This window comes from Callionymus lyra, chromosome 13, assembly GCF_982586985.1.
Source record: "Callionymus lyra chromosome 13, fCalLyr1.hap1.1, whole genome shotgun sequence".
In the NCBI taxonomy this organism is placed as follows: Eukaryota; Metazoa; Chordata; class Actinopteri; order Syngnathiformes; family Callionymidae; genus Callionymus; species Callionymus lyra.
The window spans coordinates 20,260,559-20,278,922 of record NC_141830.1 but is presented as its reverse complement, the minus strand read 5'-3'; the positions used below and the strand labels follow the sequence as shown (position 1 = coordinate 20,278,922).

Sequence of the window (18,364 nt, the reverse complement as noted above, 5' to 3'; positions counted from 1 at the left end):
TAGAATGGGACGAATGGGAATGTTGACTCAAAACTGCAGCAGGAAGGATGCTACACCCTACTTAAAATACTTGACTGAGGGGCTCCCTGTGCTGCTCTGTGTATCAAACTGCACCTTCAAGTGATGAGGGTTCGAGATGACAAAGCGTGTCACCTATAAAAACGTGTTAATAAAAACCTTATTTGTCACTACATTTACATTTTTTTTTAATTAACCAAACATATATGAACGTGTAAATGTATATATTTGATCTTATCAGAGGTGTTGGCAGTTATGTAGGCCAGTTCACAGGGCAAGAAAATAATAGATGACTAATGCATAAGGTGATTATAGTCGTATGTCTCATCACCCTTCAAAAAAATGTCCATTCATTTTCGGTCGCAGATTCCCTAATGGGTTTGCGGAGGGGGATCCCAGCTTTTTTGGGCGAGAGGCGGGGGACACCCTGAACATGTGCCAAGCCTGTCGCAGGGCACACGGAGATATAAAACCATTCACACACCTATAGTACCGAAGTTCCCTTTAAAGAAAATGTGTTTTAACGATAAACACTTGGTTTGTAAGCACCTAAATGAAAATTTAAAATAAAGATTATTTCAAAAGGTAGGAAGTGGATTCAATTTTTAAAATGCAAGATTCTGCTTTAAAATGCCCTTCAAAGCACTCTAATATCAAATGAATGAGTGAAACATAAACACAACATTTAAAGCATAAACTGCTACCCTTTCCCTGGAATCCAGGGGGTCCAGTTTTGTCCAAATGTTTCATTGTTCCAGCTAAAGTCAAGTCGAAAACAGGATCTAAACAATTCTATAACCAATGTCAACAAAATCATCTAGAGTTGGACAGGGAGCAGAAGAATGAAAGTCTCACATGAATGGTTTCCTTATCCCGTTCTAAAGGACACATGTAGACATTTTCTACTAGTTTTTTCCATGTTGTGTTACACAAGTCAGTCTAACGTGTACCTACGAAAGAAACCACTTTCTTCTTATCGCCACAACCGCACCTTTGCTCTCTTGCTGTACTTATATCGACTGGAATTTAATCTTTTCGTCCCAAGCGCAGCCTCAACTTTCTGACAACAGTGCTTCTCCTTTTGACAACCAATAAATAACCAGAACCGGTCCTTATTTTTTCGTGGTCACCGTCTGTCCGTTGTCTTGGAGAAACAAAAGGACGCATAAAAACAAAGTTTAAATAATTCAGCACTAAAGTGTAATACAGTCCTGGCTCATCGAAGCTGGACATGTTTGCGAGTAAAACCGTCCTTCGTTCCAAAAACCAGTCCAGGGAAACGAACCCAATGACCGGTCATTCAATCCCATTGAATTTTAACTTTTAAAACAGCTTTTCCATTTTAGGTTACGAGGCACGCGTGCGCGGATGAAAACAATCGAGTCAGTTATTCTTAACGTGGATATTACATCATCCAAGAGAGAGATACAGAAGCCGGCGTCGTGACGATGCTACGATGGTTAAGTAAAGGAGAATTGTTGCTAAAAATGCAGACATCTTTGCAGCAATAGATGCGAGAATAAAATAAGCATCGTTAAGATGCATTATTGCAGTTAAAATAGATGCTGAGCCGAATTATTAGCATTAGTCCCTGGCTCTTGGAGTTGACAAAAAGTCAACTTAGCAGCTAATATTTGGACTAAAATAAGGACGAATAAAAGAACGCTTACGTAAAACATGTGATGCATGAGCCGCTAACGCACGTCTCAACTTCCTATGGTCATCACAGGATGGTCGAGATGTAGATGCAACGAGGAGAACCAGAGATGAACGTCTAACGCACACTTGGTCAGAACCTTCACGAGAGAATAGCAAGTGTAGCTACTTGTGTGGAGCTAATCAATGCTAGCGGTGGCTAACGCTAGGAGCTGGAGTATTCTTCAGTGCTCACCTTCAACGGCCTAGTAGATCTTCTTTTCATCGCGCCCATTACTTTTCCGTTCACCATCTCCTTGTAAGGACCGTACAAGTACCAAAAAAGCCCCGATATTAACTTTTTAGCATCCCGGGAAATACACGTAGAATCCCAGAGCGGACCATCGCCGACAAAGTAATATCTCCACCACTTACAACAACAACGTCAAGCGAAGAGGTGGATCCGCCCCTCCCCGCAGTGGTCCAATCAGCAGAGGTAGGCGGCTTGATTGGCGTCCTCGTAGACCAATGGCAATCATTGAAGGATTAATTTGACGTATGGTGGGAGCAAATGGGAGCGACGGCGTACACAACTGGCCTCCTCTGATTGGTTGAAGAGGAAAATAAGGGCGTGTGTTTACTAACATCCCTAATAGCCTATGAGTGCAGCACTGGATCCAGAGTGACAGGTGCTTCACTTGACAAAATAGCCAGGGCGGTCCCTCCGCTCCAGTGAGGTCATCCAGTGTGACGTGAATGCAGAGTCGTGGTCATAATTGGAAAGAAACGGCAGACATCACCTTTTAAGAACTTTAATCATTTTTCCCCAAATATAAAAACTGAACTCGGCACTCTAAAATGCTTACAACTGGGCACAAGAGATAAATGTTATCACTATCCTTTTACCCGCAGAACAAATTAAGTTACAGTTTGTTCCAAGAACTTCTTCTTACTACCCAATGAAATAACAAACGTGCGATTTGACAGCACAAGAAAAAAGTTTAACAAAAAATACTTAAAACAAAAAGGTTGTATGTAGAAACAAAACTTGAGTTAATGAAATCTTAACGCCGCCTCCTGTCTGGACTTCTGCTTCGCCTGCGACCTCCGGTCCTGCAATGCATTGAGCAAGAAAAAAGACATTTAGGAAATGAAACAATTAAAGTGAAAACAGACAGGAATTAAAATAGAAGAATGAGATGCACTGTAACAGCTTACATCGTTTTATCAAACTGCTGACATTTTATCTTTTTTGTAAGTTTGTCAACTTGGACACCCTATTAAACCTATGCAACTGATTGACAATCACAAAGGAAACGCTTTCAGACGTAGAAAACTAAGATGGCGCCACCTGCTGGCAAACAAATATAACCATTTTTAAAGGTGAGCCGTTAAATCATAGAACGTTTATAGTAGTTAGATATAGAAATGGTATTTAAGTAATCCATTGGGAAGGTTCCTTTGTAAAGTTCAGAATGATGAAAATGTGTCATTGGGTCAGCGCTGCTAAAACCAAAATAGTTTGTAAAATGCGTTGGTATGGAAATTGTAAGTCGTTGTAAGCAACAAGCTACATTGTAGTCTGTGAAGGTATTAGCTGAGCCTTTTTTAATTTAATAAAATACATTTCAAATTGAGTGACATAATCTGCCCATATTTAATAAATGGCAATTAAAATACCCACCTTCGCTTGTTCTTTGGCGGGCCTCTGACAAACCCCCAGTCAACACTGATTGACTGACCCATCATGTCCTGACCGTTGAGACCTTCCATGGCAGCCTGAGCCTCTTTGTAAGTCTCATACTCAACCAGGGCATAACCCTGAAAAAATGTGAAATGCTCCAATTAGTGCACATGTAGATGTGAATGTTGTTGGTCAAATGTGTTCTCCTTCATTTTCTACAAAAACAAAGAAAATGAGCCCAAAGGCCAGAACACGCCAATCTTTGTATGAAGTGTTATACAATAGCACATCTCCATGGCCATCAAACTAGGGGTACATTGACCCTTATGTCATCTAAGGTTTGGGTTTATTTTTCCAGAGGAATCGGTTCCGGCTGGTGCGTTCAGTTGTCGTCGCCTTCATCTCCATTGTAGTTGTAACGCATGTCTTGTATTGATGTCTCGACATTACACATTTTTCGGTAAAACAAATTTAACATGTCTATTGCTATGCCACACATTTCGACAAAGTATTACCGTCTAAAAGAAACACTGCCGTTACGCACTTACCGGTGTAGGGACAATTTCTGTCCCCCCACTTCCTATGTGATGACGTCAATATAAATGTTTTATGTGTGGTAAAAAGTATCGTGTAAACATTCTGTTGAAGTTTCTTCAACCCATAAAAATATTTTAAACAGATGTTTGCATATGCAGCGTGTGACGTCATCACAAAGGAAGTAGGGGGACAGAAATTGTACCTACACCGGAAACAACTCGACAGCTACTTCTACTACTACTGCTGAACACTGATTGCAACCAGCTGACTAGATCACCTATAATGTATCGAAACAGTTATTAAGTTGTGATTCAATGTTCGCCGCCATTTGTAAAGCAGCCACCCATCTTCTGTCATCTACGTCACTAAGATGGCGGCCGTTGAGGTTGGAAAGTGCCCATCAATCCATACTCCATTTTTTGTCCGTTTGAGTGTGCTCAGTGTGAACGTTCTTGTGTACTCAAAATATTAAGTGGACGGAGACCCTCTATATATTTTGAGCTGGTTTTAAGGTCACCAACCTACTATAACTTGGAACAAATAGTAGAAACAATATGGGAGGTTCTTACCTTAAGGTAACCGGTTCTGCGGTCAAGAGGAAGGTGGAGGTTTTTTATTTCTCCAAACTCAGAAAACTTGTCATTGATGTCCTCCTCGGTTGCCTCTTCATGTACACCAGTGACAAAAAGGATCCAGCCCTCTACGGCTACAAGGTCAAAAAAAAAAAAAAAAATTTAAGAAAAAGAACAGATCCCACTTAAAGGACAGGAAACGTACATGAAAAAATGTACCCAAATAAATTCAGCAAAAAAAAGCCCCTTACTAAGGAATAGGGACAGTGCAAACACTCTTGACAAAACTTAAAAGGCGCCATTTAAGTGGTACCAGGATCCATATTCGTGAAACAACTCAGGCATAAATTTCCTTACCATGAATAATCTTGTATAAACGATCCAATCGGATCCCTAACAGACGAAAATCTGTAGCTAAAGAGGGTTTTGGAAGTTTGAGAGGTATAGATATAGAAGATAATATTACCAGTATGTTATTCTTTACTCCGAGATCATATTTCAGGTGAACCTTTAATTATTTGACATTAAAATGGGGGCAAATAAATCCACAAAAGAAACACTTCAGTCACATGGGGAGTGACCTCACAGTCCAAAATGTCCCCTTCTGATGAGTGTTGCTTGCACTATTGAGGAAATCTCTCAGTCAGTAAATATGTCTGATGATTAACATATTTTGTTATAATAGCTTAATATGAGCTTTTATTCTTGTGCTCTCCCTCTCTACTTCCGAGATGTTATTTACTCGCTTTCTGCTTACGGCGTGTCTGGAAGTCGACCCGTCACCATATGTAAGGTAAGTAAGGTAAAAACTTTATTGATCCCTCAGGAGGTCTCCTTCGGGAAATTGTTTAATTGTTTATGTGGTGATTATCGTCTATTCATGAGTATAGATTTATGCCAATTACGCATTACCATGAGCTGCTCTTACTTTTGAGATTCATAAAGTAGACACGCACGTTTCTGATCAATTATGAGTGCTTAGTATTTTTTTCACAAGAGCTTTACATGCGAATCTCCACAGAGATTTATCAACACTTAATGAGACCTGATGTGTTTAACACTTCTCCATATTCTCTATTCTAAAAATAAGAATGTAAACAATGTTAATAATTTATAAAGAAAAATTTGAACAAATTTTCGAAACATAATAACTTACATCGTTGTGGACCAGGCTCATCCCCATCCTGTTCAACGGTATCATAGTCTTCTTTGACTCTGGATCTAGCCCCTTCCTCTGCAGTCACAAATAGAGTAGAACATTAAACAAACCATGTTGAGATGTTCATGATCGATCAGTTAAAGTAGTCACTCACCAGCACCGAAGCCTCGTCCCTTTCTTTTCTTGGCCTTCTCCTTTAACTTGTGGATGCTCTCTGTGAAATAACACATTTATGACGAGTTTAATAATAACTAAAAACCATTTACAAAATATGGCGCAAAAATAGATGCATTAGTCAACCTCTTAAGCTAACAGCAAAAATCAGTGTTTGCTAATCTTTATCGATACACATTCAACATTAACTTTGATTAACAGCATTATTTTAGACTACAATTGTTAATAATACTGGCAAAACATGAAAAATACACCACACATTCAATGTAAATACAAATTAGCGCGGCATTAGCTCCTTAGCATCGGTTAGGCCCACAACCACGCAGTACGCCTTTGTTGCCTTTTCATAACGAAACCATCTTACGTCGACGGTTATAGTTTACTTTTCAAAGAAGTGAGCTTCGAAAAGCTTTTTAAAACACGTATTTAAAAACATTTATCACCATCACCATCCTCGTCCATAGGAAAGTCCTCGCCTCCCGCTTCATGAAGATCCAGTACGTCCGCCATGATGTCTCTCTGCGTGTGTAGACAGGAAGTGATATAACTGCCCTAAAACCTTCCCCGTGCCGATTACCTTCCACATCCGGGTTGTCTTGACGTCATTTCCGAAAATATCCACGAATTAAGCATGGATTATATTCCTATTATTTATTTAATATGAAACACTGTCATCAGGAAACATGATTACTGGGCTTTTACCCTTATTTTGTTTTGTTTTTTTGTATAGATTTCGAGAATGTATCTTTTATTAAACCTTTATATCTTTAATGTCATTATTGGTAGTTTAGAATTCAAATGTTTATATTCAAGTATCAAACTTTTTTTGTAACACAAAATCTATAATTTTGATTGCCATCAAACATTAGAGATGCTCTAAAATCAAGACGCGTAAATTGTTTGTTTGTGCAGTTTTATTTTCTATTTTGCATTATTAGCCTTTATTTAAACAGGTGACAGTTGTCATTGAGACCCATAGTCTCATTTTCAAGAGAGACCTGTTAATATATAATGCATACAAGGTGTCGGTGGTTAACTTAGTTTATGACAAAACAACTTTCATGAGGAAACAATTCAATTTACAGTCTTTCTCAGTTGCTTTGGTGCTTTTCTCAGATTCTCATAACTTTTAATTCAACCACCGCAACATTTAATCATTTGAGCGCATTATAGTAGCAATTTCTTCTTCCTCTGAACAAATTGAAAATGCTTTTGGACATGTATCAGTTGCTTTCATACAATTATCTGCTGTTTTATAACATTGTCATTTGCTCATGTCATGTCAGTCAAACTGAAATATACTTATGGATGCTGAATAGTCGTTCCCAATAAAACGAATAGTCTTCATTTCATTGCTTGAATCATTACATACAAAATTGTTGAACTAGTTGTCAAATTCTGTCAAGCAAATTTTATACCTTTCTTTGAAATGTTTCCTGCTTGTGTACATTCCACCGTCGGCGAGCGCGGAGGCAGCATGTGACGTCATCACTGGAGTAGTGAACGGGTTACAGACTCAGAGCCCTCAGGCCCTCTTTATCATCTCCGGTGATTTTAATCACGCATCTCTTCCTCCTGTCTGCCCAAATTCACGCAGTACGTCACTTGTGCCACCAGAGACAATAACACACTGGACCTTTTTTATGCGAACACTAAAGACGCTTATTTATCATCCCCCCTTCCTCCTTTGGGACGAGCTGACCACTGTCTGGTCCATCTCCAACCTGTTTACAAGCCACTTGTGAGCAGGCAACCAGCAGTGACTCGCTCGGTCAAAAAGTGGTCTGATGAAGCTGAGGAAGCTCTGCAGGTCTGCTTTGAGACCACGGACTGGAGCATCTTCAGTGAGTCCCACAAGGAGGATATTGACGGACTAACTACATGTGTCACGGACTACATCAACTTCTGTGTGGAGAGCATTGTACCAACTAAAACTGTACGATGCTTCTCCAACAACAAACCCTGGATTAATCCTGAAATAAAGGCTCTATTAAAGGAGAAGAGGAGAGTCTTTAGGTCAGGAAACAAAGAGGATCTGATGGCAGTCCAGAAGGAGCTGAGAAGAAAGATCAGGGAGGGAAAGGAGAGGTACAGGAGGAAGATGGAAGAGAGTCTGGCCAATAACAACACCAGAGATGTCTGGAGAGGTTTGAAATCCATATCCGGACATCAGACCAGGCTCTCTGTAGCGGCGGGGGATCAGAATTGGGCTGACAACTTAAACGGTTATTTTTCAAGGTTTGAGGTGTCGGCCCTCCCCCCGTCTTCTACACCATTTACACCTCTACATTTACCTTCTCCTCCCCCCGAGTTTGTATTGTTCCAGCCCCCCCGCTGACTCCACAGGGGAAAATAGAATAGAATAGAAAAGCTTTATTCATCCCCAGAGGGGAAACACACTTTTACAACAGCGCAGTTTAAAAAAATAAAGTGCAAGGAAAAAAATAAAAATAAAAGAGATAATACAAAATAAAATAAAAAAAGATCTTAAAAATATACAATTATTTACAAAATTAGAAATTTAACACTATTAACAAAATACAATAGAATAAAATAAAATAAAAATAAAAACAAAAAAAGTAAAATGCCCCCCCACCCCAGCCTGTCCCTCACACCTCTCCAGGTGAGAAATCAGCTCAGGAGAACCAGAAAAAGTGAAAGAGGAAAGAGAAAGTGGCAAAGTACTCAGGACGTGCTCTGACCAGTTAAGTGAAATTGTTGGACTTCTGTTCAACATGAGCTTGACCCTGGGAAGATTTCCACTACTGTGGAAGACGTCCTATGTGGTACCGGTGCCGAAGACTCAGCACCCTAAGGATCCCAGCTGCTACAGACCTGTGGCCTTGACATCCCACCTTATCAAGGCTCTGGAGCGGCTGGTCCTTAGTTACCTGAGTCCTCTGGTGCGCTCCTCCATGGATCCGTTGCAGTTTGCCTACCAACCTGACATCGGCGTGGAGGACGCCATCATCTTCCTTCTCCAACGAGCACTTTCTCACCTGGAGTCGCCTGGAAGCACTGTGAGGATCCTTTTCCTGGATCTAAGCAGTGCTTTCAATACCATCAGGTCGAACATCCTGAGGGACAAGCTGGAGCTGTCTGGAGCGGACACTCACCTCACCCGGGATGGTGTTTCGAAGACTGTACTGTGCAGTGTAGGGGTCCCCCAGGGAACAGTGTTGGCACCGTTCCTCTTTTCACTGTACACTGCAGACTTCCAACACCTGTCTCCCACCAGTCACCTGCAAAAGTTCTCGGACGACTCCGCCATCGTCGGCCTCATTAAGGACGGGGATGATGGGTCGTACAGGGGACTTGTCCAGGACTTTGCTGACTGGTGCCTGGAAAACCACCTCCAGATCAACTCCAACAAAACTAAGGAGTTGATTGTGGATTTCCGGCGGTGTCCCTCCATTTCCCCCTCACCACTGAACATCCAGGGACAGGACATTGAGATTGTCACGTCTTACAAGTTGCTGGGTGTTCACCTCAACAACCGCCTGGACTGGGTGGATAACATTGCTGCTCTTTATAAAAAAGGGCGGAGTAGACTCTACCTGCTCCGGAGGTTGAGGTCGTTTGGTGTCCGGGGGCCACTCCTGAAGTCATTCTATGACTCAGTGGTGGCCTCTGCCATCTTCAACGGTGTGGTCTGCTGGGGGAGCAGCATGACAGCAAAGGATAGGGCTAAACTGGACAGCCTTATTAAGAAGGCCGGTTACGCCCTAGGTCGCCCCCTGGATCCTGTGGAGGAAGTGACTGGGAGGAGGATACGGAGCAAGCTGGGCTCCATGAGGAGGAACTTGTCTCACCCTCTCCAGCACACACTGAGGGCATTGAGGAGCTCCATCAGTGATAGGATGCTCCATCCCCGGTGTGTGAGGGAGAGGTACCGCAGGTCCTTCCTCCCTACTGCCATCAGACTCCACAATAACAACACAGCCAGATAATTATCTAACTGCACCTTTCTTGCTATTTTTGTAAATATGTGTATATAATATAGTGCAGATTTATTTTCTATTCTATTTAGATTCTTTCTTTTCTTTTTAATATTTTATTTCTGTGTGTTTTTATTTTTCTTCTGGTATATTGCTCTTGCTGTTTGTTAAAAAGAATTTCCCCTCGCGGGATAATAAAGGGATTCTGATTCTGATTCTAAATTGAACAATTGCTTTCAGGTGGACTTCAGCTTTCACTCAGGAGGAGGTGTGTGAAGTATTAGTTGTAACCAATGACAAGCCACTTGTTCACAGTCACTCAGGGATGAATCCCATGAACCCTCATTTGGCAAACAAATATGAACCGAGCAGGACATAGTGTGAACCATTTCTACAATTCTGTGACACAGAAATGGAAGGTAGGCATCGTGGAAGAGGATTGAGGATGCGGGTGGAAGGGGACTAAACAGGGGATGAGGGAGAAGATTCCAAATACATAGGCAGATTCCTAATGAAATTAGGTCTACAATTGTGGACCATGTTGTCAATCATGGCCTCACAATGGCTGAGGCTGGTTGGAGGGTGAAACCAAATGTTGGAAGAACCACCGTGATTTCAATCATTCAAACATTTCGTAGGGAGAACAGGTATGTATAGTATTGGACAGTAATCCAACATCTCATAATATCTCATGTTTACTGTACATTAGTGTCATTATCATCAATCCATTGGATAGTTTTGGAGTGATCCTACAGCACAGTAAACACGTTCTAATTATTAGATGGATGGATGGATGGATGGATGGATGGATGGATGGATGGATGGATGGATGAACGGACAGACGGAACAAGAACAAAGTTTTTTATAGAAAGAAAGTGCAAAATGACACAATCTAAGTCCAAAGTTTAAGAACAAGATCAAGGAAAAATAACAAGAACAAAGGATACAAAGATTAACATAGAATATCGTCATGTTTTTGCTCCACTCCTGCCCCAGAACTCAGAATTAAACAGTCATCCATGATGGACAGTAGTTTGTCCAGTGATCTCCTCTGTGAAACTGGATCGCAGTGGCAGCCGAAGAAGAGGCTCAAGTCCACCATGGAGCAGTTCTTTAGCCCCCTGGTTCCAGTACACAAATCACTGACCATGCCTTCAATATAATACATTTTTAATTAATAAATAAATTCATTGTTTACCGCGTTATCACTTATCATTGTCGCGGGGAGACTGAAGCCTATCCCAGCTCATAGGACGAGAGGCAGGCACTGACGCAAATTCTGTAGCAGCTTGGTTCTCTACAGCAATGAAGAAAGCAACTGAGTGGCTTGACAGGTCCTGCCTTATACTGAACACGGAGAAGATGGTCTCAATGTTCTTCTCGAACAGACCAATACAAAGTGTCCTTCCAAATATCTATGTGGATAATCTCACAATCAAAACTGTAGAGGAAGTGACATACTTGGGTGTCATTTAAGACCCTACAGTTAATTTTAAGAAACATGTGAAAAAGGTCTGCAATGTACTTAAATTTAACATTGCTAACTTTAAACACACCACAAGCTCCTTATCATTGGCAGCAGAAGAAACCCACAGCTTTAAACTCGCTTAGATCTTTGCACAGCCAGTTCTTTAAAATCCTTGATCAAAAACCCCCTGAGTTATCTATCATAACCTCAGGTTCTACGAATTGGTGCGAAGTCCTCTAACGGCTTCGCTATTGGTTTACCCCGAGGCACCGCCTCGTCTCTGAGAAAGCTTAATGAACTCACCCAGCAGGGGGCAGTCCACTTCCTATAAAGGCGGGAAACACCCGCCACACTTCCTCCAACTGAAAACTCAGCGAGAAGGGCGGCCGCTGGGCGACGAGGTTAGAGGGCTTCGCACCAATTCGTAGAACCTGAGGTTATGATAGATAACACAGGGGTTCTACTTCATATTGGTGCTCCGCCCTCTAACGGCTTCGCTATTGGTTTAAACTCAAGGAGTAGCCTGACGGGATAAATGTACCCCCAGCTGGACGCCGCTCCTGAAGCAGCATCGCTAGGGCCCCGCCAGCCCAGGATCCAAGTCTACTGGAGCCGTGGGCCTCAAGGGGGGCACAGCAGCGCTCAAAACCGTATGAGCTACTGATCCCGCCGTCACGTCGAGGAGATAGGCGTTAGCAAAGGTTGACGTGGACGCCCAAGGAGCAGCTGAGCAGACGTCCTCTGCTGCCACACCCAGTGAAAAAAACACTGAGGCTGCCACACCACGGGTGGAATGTGCCCTCAGTCCGCTAGGAGCAGATCCACCTGCTGCTTGGTAGGCCCGGATAATGGCCGATCTCACCCAATGAGAAACCTCTGGGAGGAGATCGCCTCACCCCGTCGGCATCTACTGCGGCAGATGAATAGGGCATCAGAGCGCATGAACACGCCAAGAAAAGACACTCAGGGCTAGTGGAGAGAGCACAAGCTCACTCGCTCTCTTCGTGGTTGTGTCAGAAGGAGCGATACCTTGAAGACAAGATATCCAGTGGGACTTGGTCAAGAGGCTAAAGTCGGGCCTGTGAGAGAGGTCCAAAGTCCCGCTCAGCTCGTCCCGTGCAGGAGCCACACTTTGAGAGGCCGGCCAACGGCAACGGGGCCCAAGGGATGGCAAGGAGCGATACCTTGAAAGACAAGATATCCAGTGGGACTTGGTCAAGAGGCTCGAAGGTCGGGCCTGTGAGAGAGTCCAGTACAAACTGGAGATCCCACTGAGGGCTGGAAGGCCTTGCAGGAGGTCGAAGCCTGCAGGCACCCCGTAAGAAAAACGTGCCACCAGAGGGTGGGCGAGAGCCGAAGCACCCTCAACCCGACATGCCTCGTTGCTATGGCTGATGCGAACACTCTCAGTGTCGCCAAAGTCCGTCCGCTATCCAGCAAAAGTTGCAGGAAAGACAGGACAGCAGAGACCAAACAGGAGCTGGGGTCCAAGGACCTGTCTGCACACCAGCGGGAGAAAATCCCCCACTTCGAGGCATAAAGCCTGCGTGTCGACGGCGCCCAGGTCCAAAGTCCCGCTCAGCTCGTCCCGTGCAGGAGCCACACTTTGAGAGGCCGGTCCAGGGCAGCGGGGCCCAAGGGATGGCCCACGGATCAACAGTATTAACCTAAGTGCCTCCCGCCTCGTCCTCCGAACTAAGGGGAGGAGGAGCCGCGGAGGAGGGAAGGCGAACAGTAGGCCGGCTGGCCAACTCAAGTGGGCTAAAGCGTCCGAGCCTAGTGGGGGCAATCCGACGCCCTGAGGGAGAACCAGAGAGGACATCTGAAGTTCTCCTTGCTGGCAAAGAGGTCTGCCACCGGGTGACCGAACCGAGACCATATCTCGGCTCTCCACTGCCTCAGACAGACCCCATTCGTCGTGGACGGCCTGAGGTTGGCTAGAGAGTCCCAAAAACTAGATGTCCTGCAAAACCTGAGCGGGAAGGCGCACTTTCAACCCTGTTCCCGCTTGAGGTCTAGCTTGAAACGACCAAACCATCTCTGAAGCTCCCTCATATGCAGCAACCACAGCCGAACTACCGTGTGAGCTGCTGCCATGAGCCCCAGGAGGGACATAACAGTGCCTGCTGTCGTCACATGACGCCGAGCTTCCAGCAACTGTGTTGTCGGTCGGAGAATGGGCTGGATACGCACGTCTGGGAGGCGCGCGTATCCCTCCTCCATGTTCAACAGTACCCCCAGGTAAACTGTTGAACTAGAGTCAGAGCGCTCTTGCTGAGGTTTATCGTGAACACCTTCTGTGTGTGAGTGTAACTTTCTGCCTCTGACCGGGCAAGGATCAACCAGTCGTCCAGATAGGTCAAGATCCTCACCCCACTCACTCTTAATGGCTCCAGTGCCGCCTCCACACACTTGGTGCAGGTCCTGGGTGCCAGAGCGTAGCCGAACGGGAACAGAGTGTATTGAAACACATGATTCTCAAGGGAAAAAAGCAAGTACTTTCGATGTGAAAGTACACGTCGGTCAGGTCGATAGATGTCATCTGTTGCGGATCTTGGCGACGCTCACTCGTCGCCCGCCGCCGCTGTTGCCGATGTTGTTGGTGCTGCTGGGGTGGCTGGCTCTGGTGACGCTTCCCCCAGCACCAGATGATGAGGCCGACAAACGGGATCTCCGTCTCCGAGCGCCGTATCCCCGTCGCGCCTCGTCATCACGCCCATGCAGGTGATGGCGGAGCTGCGCCGCCTCCTGCCGGGCCATTCCTCTCCATGGTGCGTCCGTTCCATGGCGTTTCTCCGCCAAACATGACGCCATCCATGGCGCCGGGATTTTTTTGACAACGCTCATCGGCGGTCAAACCCCGTCAGCGCATGTCAACACGGAAGTGAAGTACACACAGCTGATTAAGCCGGTCTCATGGACATTTGCTTATCTGAAAACAAACACACAGACGGTTGAGTCTGCCCTTCATTCGTGTGGACAGACTCCGTTATTACAGTCTCGGCATGACCCGGACGAAGGGGTTTAACACCTCCTCCGAACTGTGTTCTGAGAGGAAACTCTCGCCGTCTATGAACGGCGCAGCATGTTAGCTTAGCATTAGCGGCGAAAGTTTCTAATGACGCCTGTGAAACACATGTACACTACTAACATCTCTCTCAGCTGAACCCGTTGAGTGCGCTGCAGGAGGGCCATGTGGCCTGCAAGAGATACTTACCTGATCGCTCTCGCATACCTCATGGTCGACTCCATGAAGCGAGCCAGTCGTCCTCCTCGTCGCGGTCTGTTCATGATCGAGGGACGACTCAGCTCGACTCATCAGGGTCCAACGCGTTGGAACGTGAGCTTGTCGAGTGCACCGCACATGTTGTTTGTTTTTCTTAAACAACATGGCATTAACCTGTCTTGATCATAATCATGATCTCTGAGGCGGCGTGGGTCGACAAGCCTCAAACGCTTCCCGTCACTGTCAAAAGCCGTGGGAAGCGCTCGGAAGGCCACATAATCATCACGTGTGATTTGGGCCTAGGCAAACGAAGCAGACATGTTTGTCTCCCCTCTTCAGGGAGTCTTCGTGCACACATGGTTCACTTCAATATTCATTCGCCATCATTCCATTCCACTGTTTCTCGCTGAGTTGTAAAGGAGGAAGTGCGGCGGGTGTTTCCCGCCTTTATAGGAAGTGGACTGCCCCCTGCTGGGTGGCGAGTTCATTAAGCTTTCTCAGAGACGAGGCGGTGCCTCGGGGTAAACCAATAGCAAAGCCGTTAGAGGGCGGAGCACCAATATGAAGTAGAACTTGGCGTTACCACCATTGCAACTAACTTAAAAAACATAAAATCTTGAGCTTTGACAACTTGATAAGGTTCTCCAATATCTGTGTGGTAAATAAAGTCCTGCATGATGCTGCCCCTCCTCCCCTAAAGACCTTTATACAGCTACGCTCTCAACTAACAAGCAAAGCTTTAAGGTCAGTGTCCAGGGGCGACTGCAATGTTCCAGAAAGAAACGTTCTCTCGATCATCCTTTTCATACAAAGGCATCAAAGAAAATCGCGTGTGATTGGTCATAAAGTATCTACAGTCATTGCTTTGAGTTCATCTAGTCATAAAGGAAAACAAGCCAACTGTATCATCATTTATCGCAACTGTAAATGTTTAAATATTAATACATTCTGTTGCTCTACTATAAATTACTTACCTACTTACTTATCTGTACTGGTATAGTTTACGGTTGTTTTGTTTTTTTAAACTTTTCATTCTATCTAATTAAAACTAATTTTATATTCAAGTTATTAATCAATATAGTCAGTAGAATATTTCGCACTTTTTTATTATTATAATTATTAATCGTTATTTGAAACAAATGTTGCTGTTTTTTGTTTATTTTTTTGCTTGTATTTTACAGGTTTTTTTCTTTGCTGTGAACAGTAAAAAACAAAGTCCTGTCAATCATCTCAGTAATTTTTCAAACCGCTGTTCTGTTAGCAGTCGACGCCCCGCCCACTTCACAGGCGTCGTACTCCCAGCCAATCGGAATCGAGAAGCTCTGGCTCTAGGACGCGCTGATTGGCTCATTCAAAAATAACACGCGCGTAACTCCTCCATTTAAATCTTTTAAAAAAAGTGCCAGTTCACTGCATTTATCTCGTATCTACAGACCGAACGGACGAACTTGTCGCACCTCAGCGTGTTATTCAAGTAAGTGAATATTTGTTTGTAAGTTTATCGTAAACTTTTATGTCGGTTCACGTTAAATGTTAAACTTGTTGCTTTTAACGCATTTTTTTTTTAATTTCCACGTTTTCTGCTACATTTAAATTACTCGCATTGTCGTTAGTTACTTTCGCTAGTTGTGTTGCTCTCTCCCTATATTTACCGAGTTTAACTCCATGTGAACATATACGTTTAACAATCTGGTTATATTTCTTTGACTTGTTAATGAAAAGCATTAACTCTGCTCCAACAGCATTGATGCTTTTTATCATATTATTTAAGAAGTTTAACTTTATATGTACATGTGTATGCAATATATAATGAGTGTGTATATATATATTAGTAAATAAGATTGTCTTTTCATACACTAATATTTAGAAAAAAAAAATTGTGACTGCAACTTCTGATGGAACTTGCCAAGGTAATATATTATCTGTGTGTTTATAGCTTTAGGTCACCATCAATCTACATTATGGGATCTAGTGAGAGTAAGATTGCTGTTCAAGCAGAGAAACGAGCAGAGCCTGTGGTTAAACTCAACCATGTCAGTGACCTGATTGATCCACGTTCTCCATCTGTTGGCATCGATCGCACTCCTTTACAGGTAAAGAGAAAATGACAAGGTTTCATTTTTATTGTGATTGTTTGGCAATACTAAGGTTGTTTGATTCTAGGTCGCCGGTCCTGTGTCCCAACTTCATGCTAGGATTCAAAATGAATGTCCGGTAGTATTCACAGACCCACGATCCCCCTCTGTGGAAATTACCCGCACACCTGTCAGAGATGCCGTGAGAGGTAATTCTTGAGTTGCTTTTTATTGACTCGCACTATAATGACATGTGGTTGTTTCTGTAGAAACCATGGGTTCCTTTGCCCGTCGCCTTGGGATTTTTTTCCACGCTGAGATGGAGGCTAAAGTTTTACCTGGCACGGCTGTGGAAGAAGAGAAGGTCCTCTTTAAAGAGGAAGAACTTGATTCTAGAGAGCCTCTTCTGACACCTAGGTTATGTCGGTCCTTTGGCTCACTGGCCGAACACGCTAAGCTCCTCGCCACCCCTGTCCAACCCCCTCTCCACACGTCATGCCAGTCCAGTCCATACGTTCTTCTGGACGAGCCCCAGGTCGAGGTGGAGATCGAGTCCGAGGTCACCGTGGAAGAGGCCGAAGAAGCCAAAGAATCTCCTCTTCACAAGAGACTCAGCATGAGTCTGATCACCTGCCACGATGGAGCTCCTGCATTCCAGATATTTGCTGACGTGCACAATGATGTCCAATCAACGGCTGGCGTCGAAGTCCAGAATGATGCGGAACATTCTTATGCAATCCCAACGATCACCATTGAACCAAATTCCTCCTCTCAGCCGAGCGTTGAGTCCATGGAACCAGATTCCCCTCCCCAGTCGGAGATGACGGAGCAGCAGGAGCCGGCTGAAGAACCCAAAGAGGAACCTGGTTTGGCCGTGGCATGTGAACCAACATCCTGCTCAAGCCCACTGCAGAAGCCTGTGGTTACCCCTTGCCTGACTTTGAACCCGACGAGTCCAAGTCAAGTGGTATTCAAACCACAGTGGCTGGGGAAAGGTTTTGGTGCCAGTGGACTTAGAGCCAGAACCATCCAGGGGAGCACCAGTAAAAGGGGGGGTGCATCACCACTTGCCAAATCGGTGGCTATCCGCAATGTGGCAAAAGAAAACAAGGGAGTGACTGGAAAGCTGAAACAGCGAGGTTAGCGGAAATGAGCCGAGTAACGTGTTCTGGAAATGAACCTTTTTTCGTATTTTTAAACAAGGCTTTTCCTATGTTTTCAAGGCAATGAGGGAAGATCTCCTCTGCAAATCCTCAAGGGGACGAACTCGCCTCGGGACCATCAGCAGGTACTTGTCAACTGTGAGTAAATACTGGAACTCAAGAGAAATAATATTTCGGTTTTTAATTTCAGACCAAGCTGAAAGTGTCCACCCCAGAGAGACAGCAGCTCGGACAGATGGACCGACGGGTTCTTGCTTCGGGTCTGGACAAGGAGAACCGATGATTTCTGTAGTGACTCTTACAAATAAGCTCTTTCTTAATCTTTTCTTAAACAAAATACTTTTCAATGTCCTTTACTTTCTGTTCTGTCTCTTTTTGTAAATATGAATACAAATTCTATACAGATCATTTGAATCTGGGCTTCTTTTTTTTTTTTAAGGAAAAGCTTGGAAATTTGAGTGTTGTAGTACTGGAAATAAATGATTTAACACCTGTTGGGCACACCAAGCTAAACTTCACTACCATAAAGCAGTGTTGGGTAATTTAATTTACTATGTACATTTATTAAAGACTTTTCTAGTGTTCTATTCCTGGTAACCTTAAAAATTCTTGGTACTTAATTTGAAAACTGTCTCTGACCCACTGCTGTAAAGTAGTTTTATGGTCATGTGTGACAGTTCAGGTGAACATACTTAGTGAAGATCCTTTTTAAAAA

At 44.0% G+C, this 18,364-nt stretch overlaps 3 protein-coding genes across 3 annotated transcripts in view; 1 reads left to right on the top strand and 2 right to left on the bottom strand.

Moving 5' to 3' along the window:
• The window catches only part of otud7b (OTU deubiquitinase 7B), a 34,354-nt gene extending 32,288 nt beyond the window's left edge, over positions 1-2,066 (bottom strand). Inside the window, exon 1 of the mRNA XM_087805529.1 lies at positions 1,910-2,066. The gene's annotated coding sequence lies outside the window, so the exon portion shown is untranslated. The remainder of the gene's footprint in view (positions 1-1,909) is intronic.
• A 383-nt stretch (positions 2,067-2,449) lies between these two features.
• rbm8a (RNA binding motif protein 8A) lies at positions 2,450-6,346 on the bottom strand. The gene is made up of 6 exons (XM_087806210.1): positions 6,223-6,346; positions 5,760-5,819; positions 5,603-5,680; positions 4,444-4,580; positions 3,338-3,474; positions 2,450-2,766 (listed from the first exon to the last, which is right to left on the bottom strand). Exons 1-6 carry the CDS (start codon positions 6,287-6,289, stop codon positions 2,718-2,720), a joined length of 528 nt encoding a protein of 175 aa, XP_087662336.1. The 5' UTR covers positions 6,290-6,346; the 3' UTR covers positions 2,450-2,717.
• A 9,025-nt stretch (positions 6,347-15,371) lies between these two features.
• cdca3 (cell division cycle associated 3) lies at positions 15,372-18,223 on the top strand. The gene is made up of 6 exons (XM_087805703.1): positions 15,372-15,885; positions 16,348-16,504; positions 16,575-16,695; positions 16,756-17,625; positions 17,710-17,774; positions 17,840-18,223. The coding sequence occupies exons 2-6, from the start codon at positions 16,373-16,375 to the stop codon at positions 17,930-17,932; spliced, it is 1,281 nt and encodes a 426-aa protein (XP_087661829.1). The 5' UTR covers positions 15,372-15,885; positions 16,348-16,372; the 3' UTR covers positions 17,933-18,223.
• Positions 18,224-18,364: the final 141 nt, after the last annotated feature.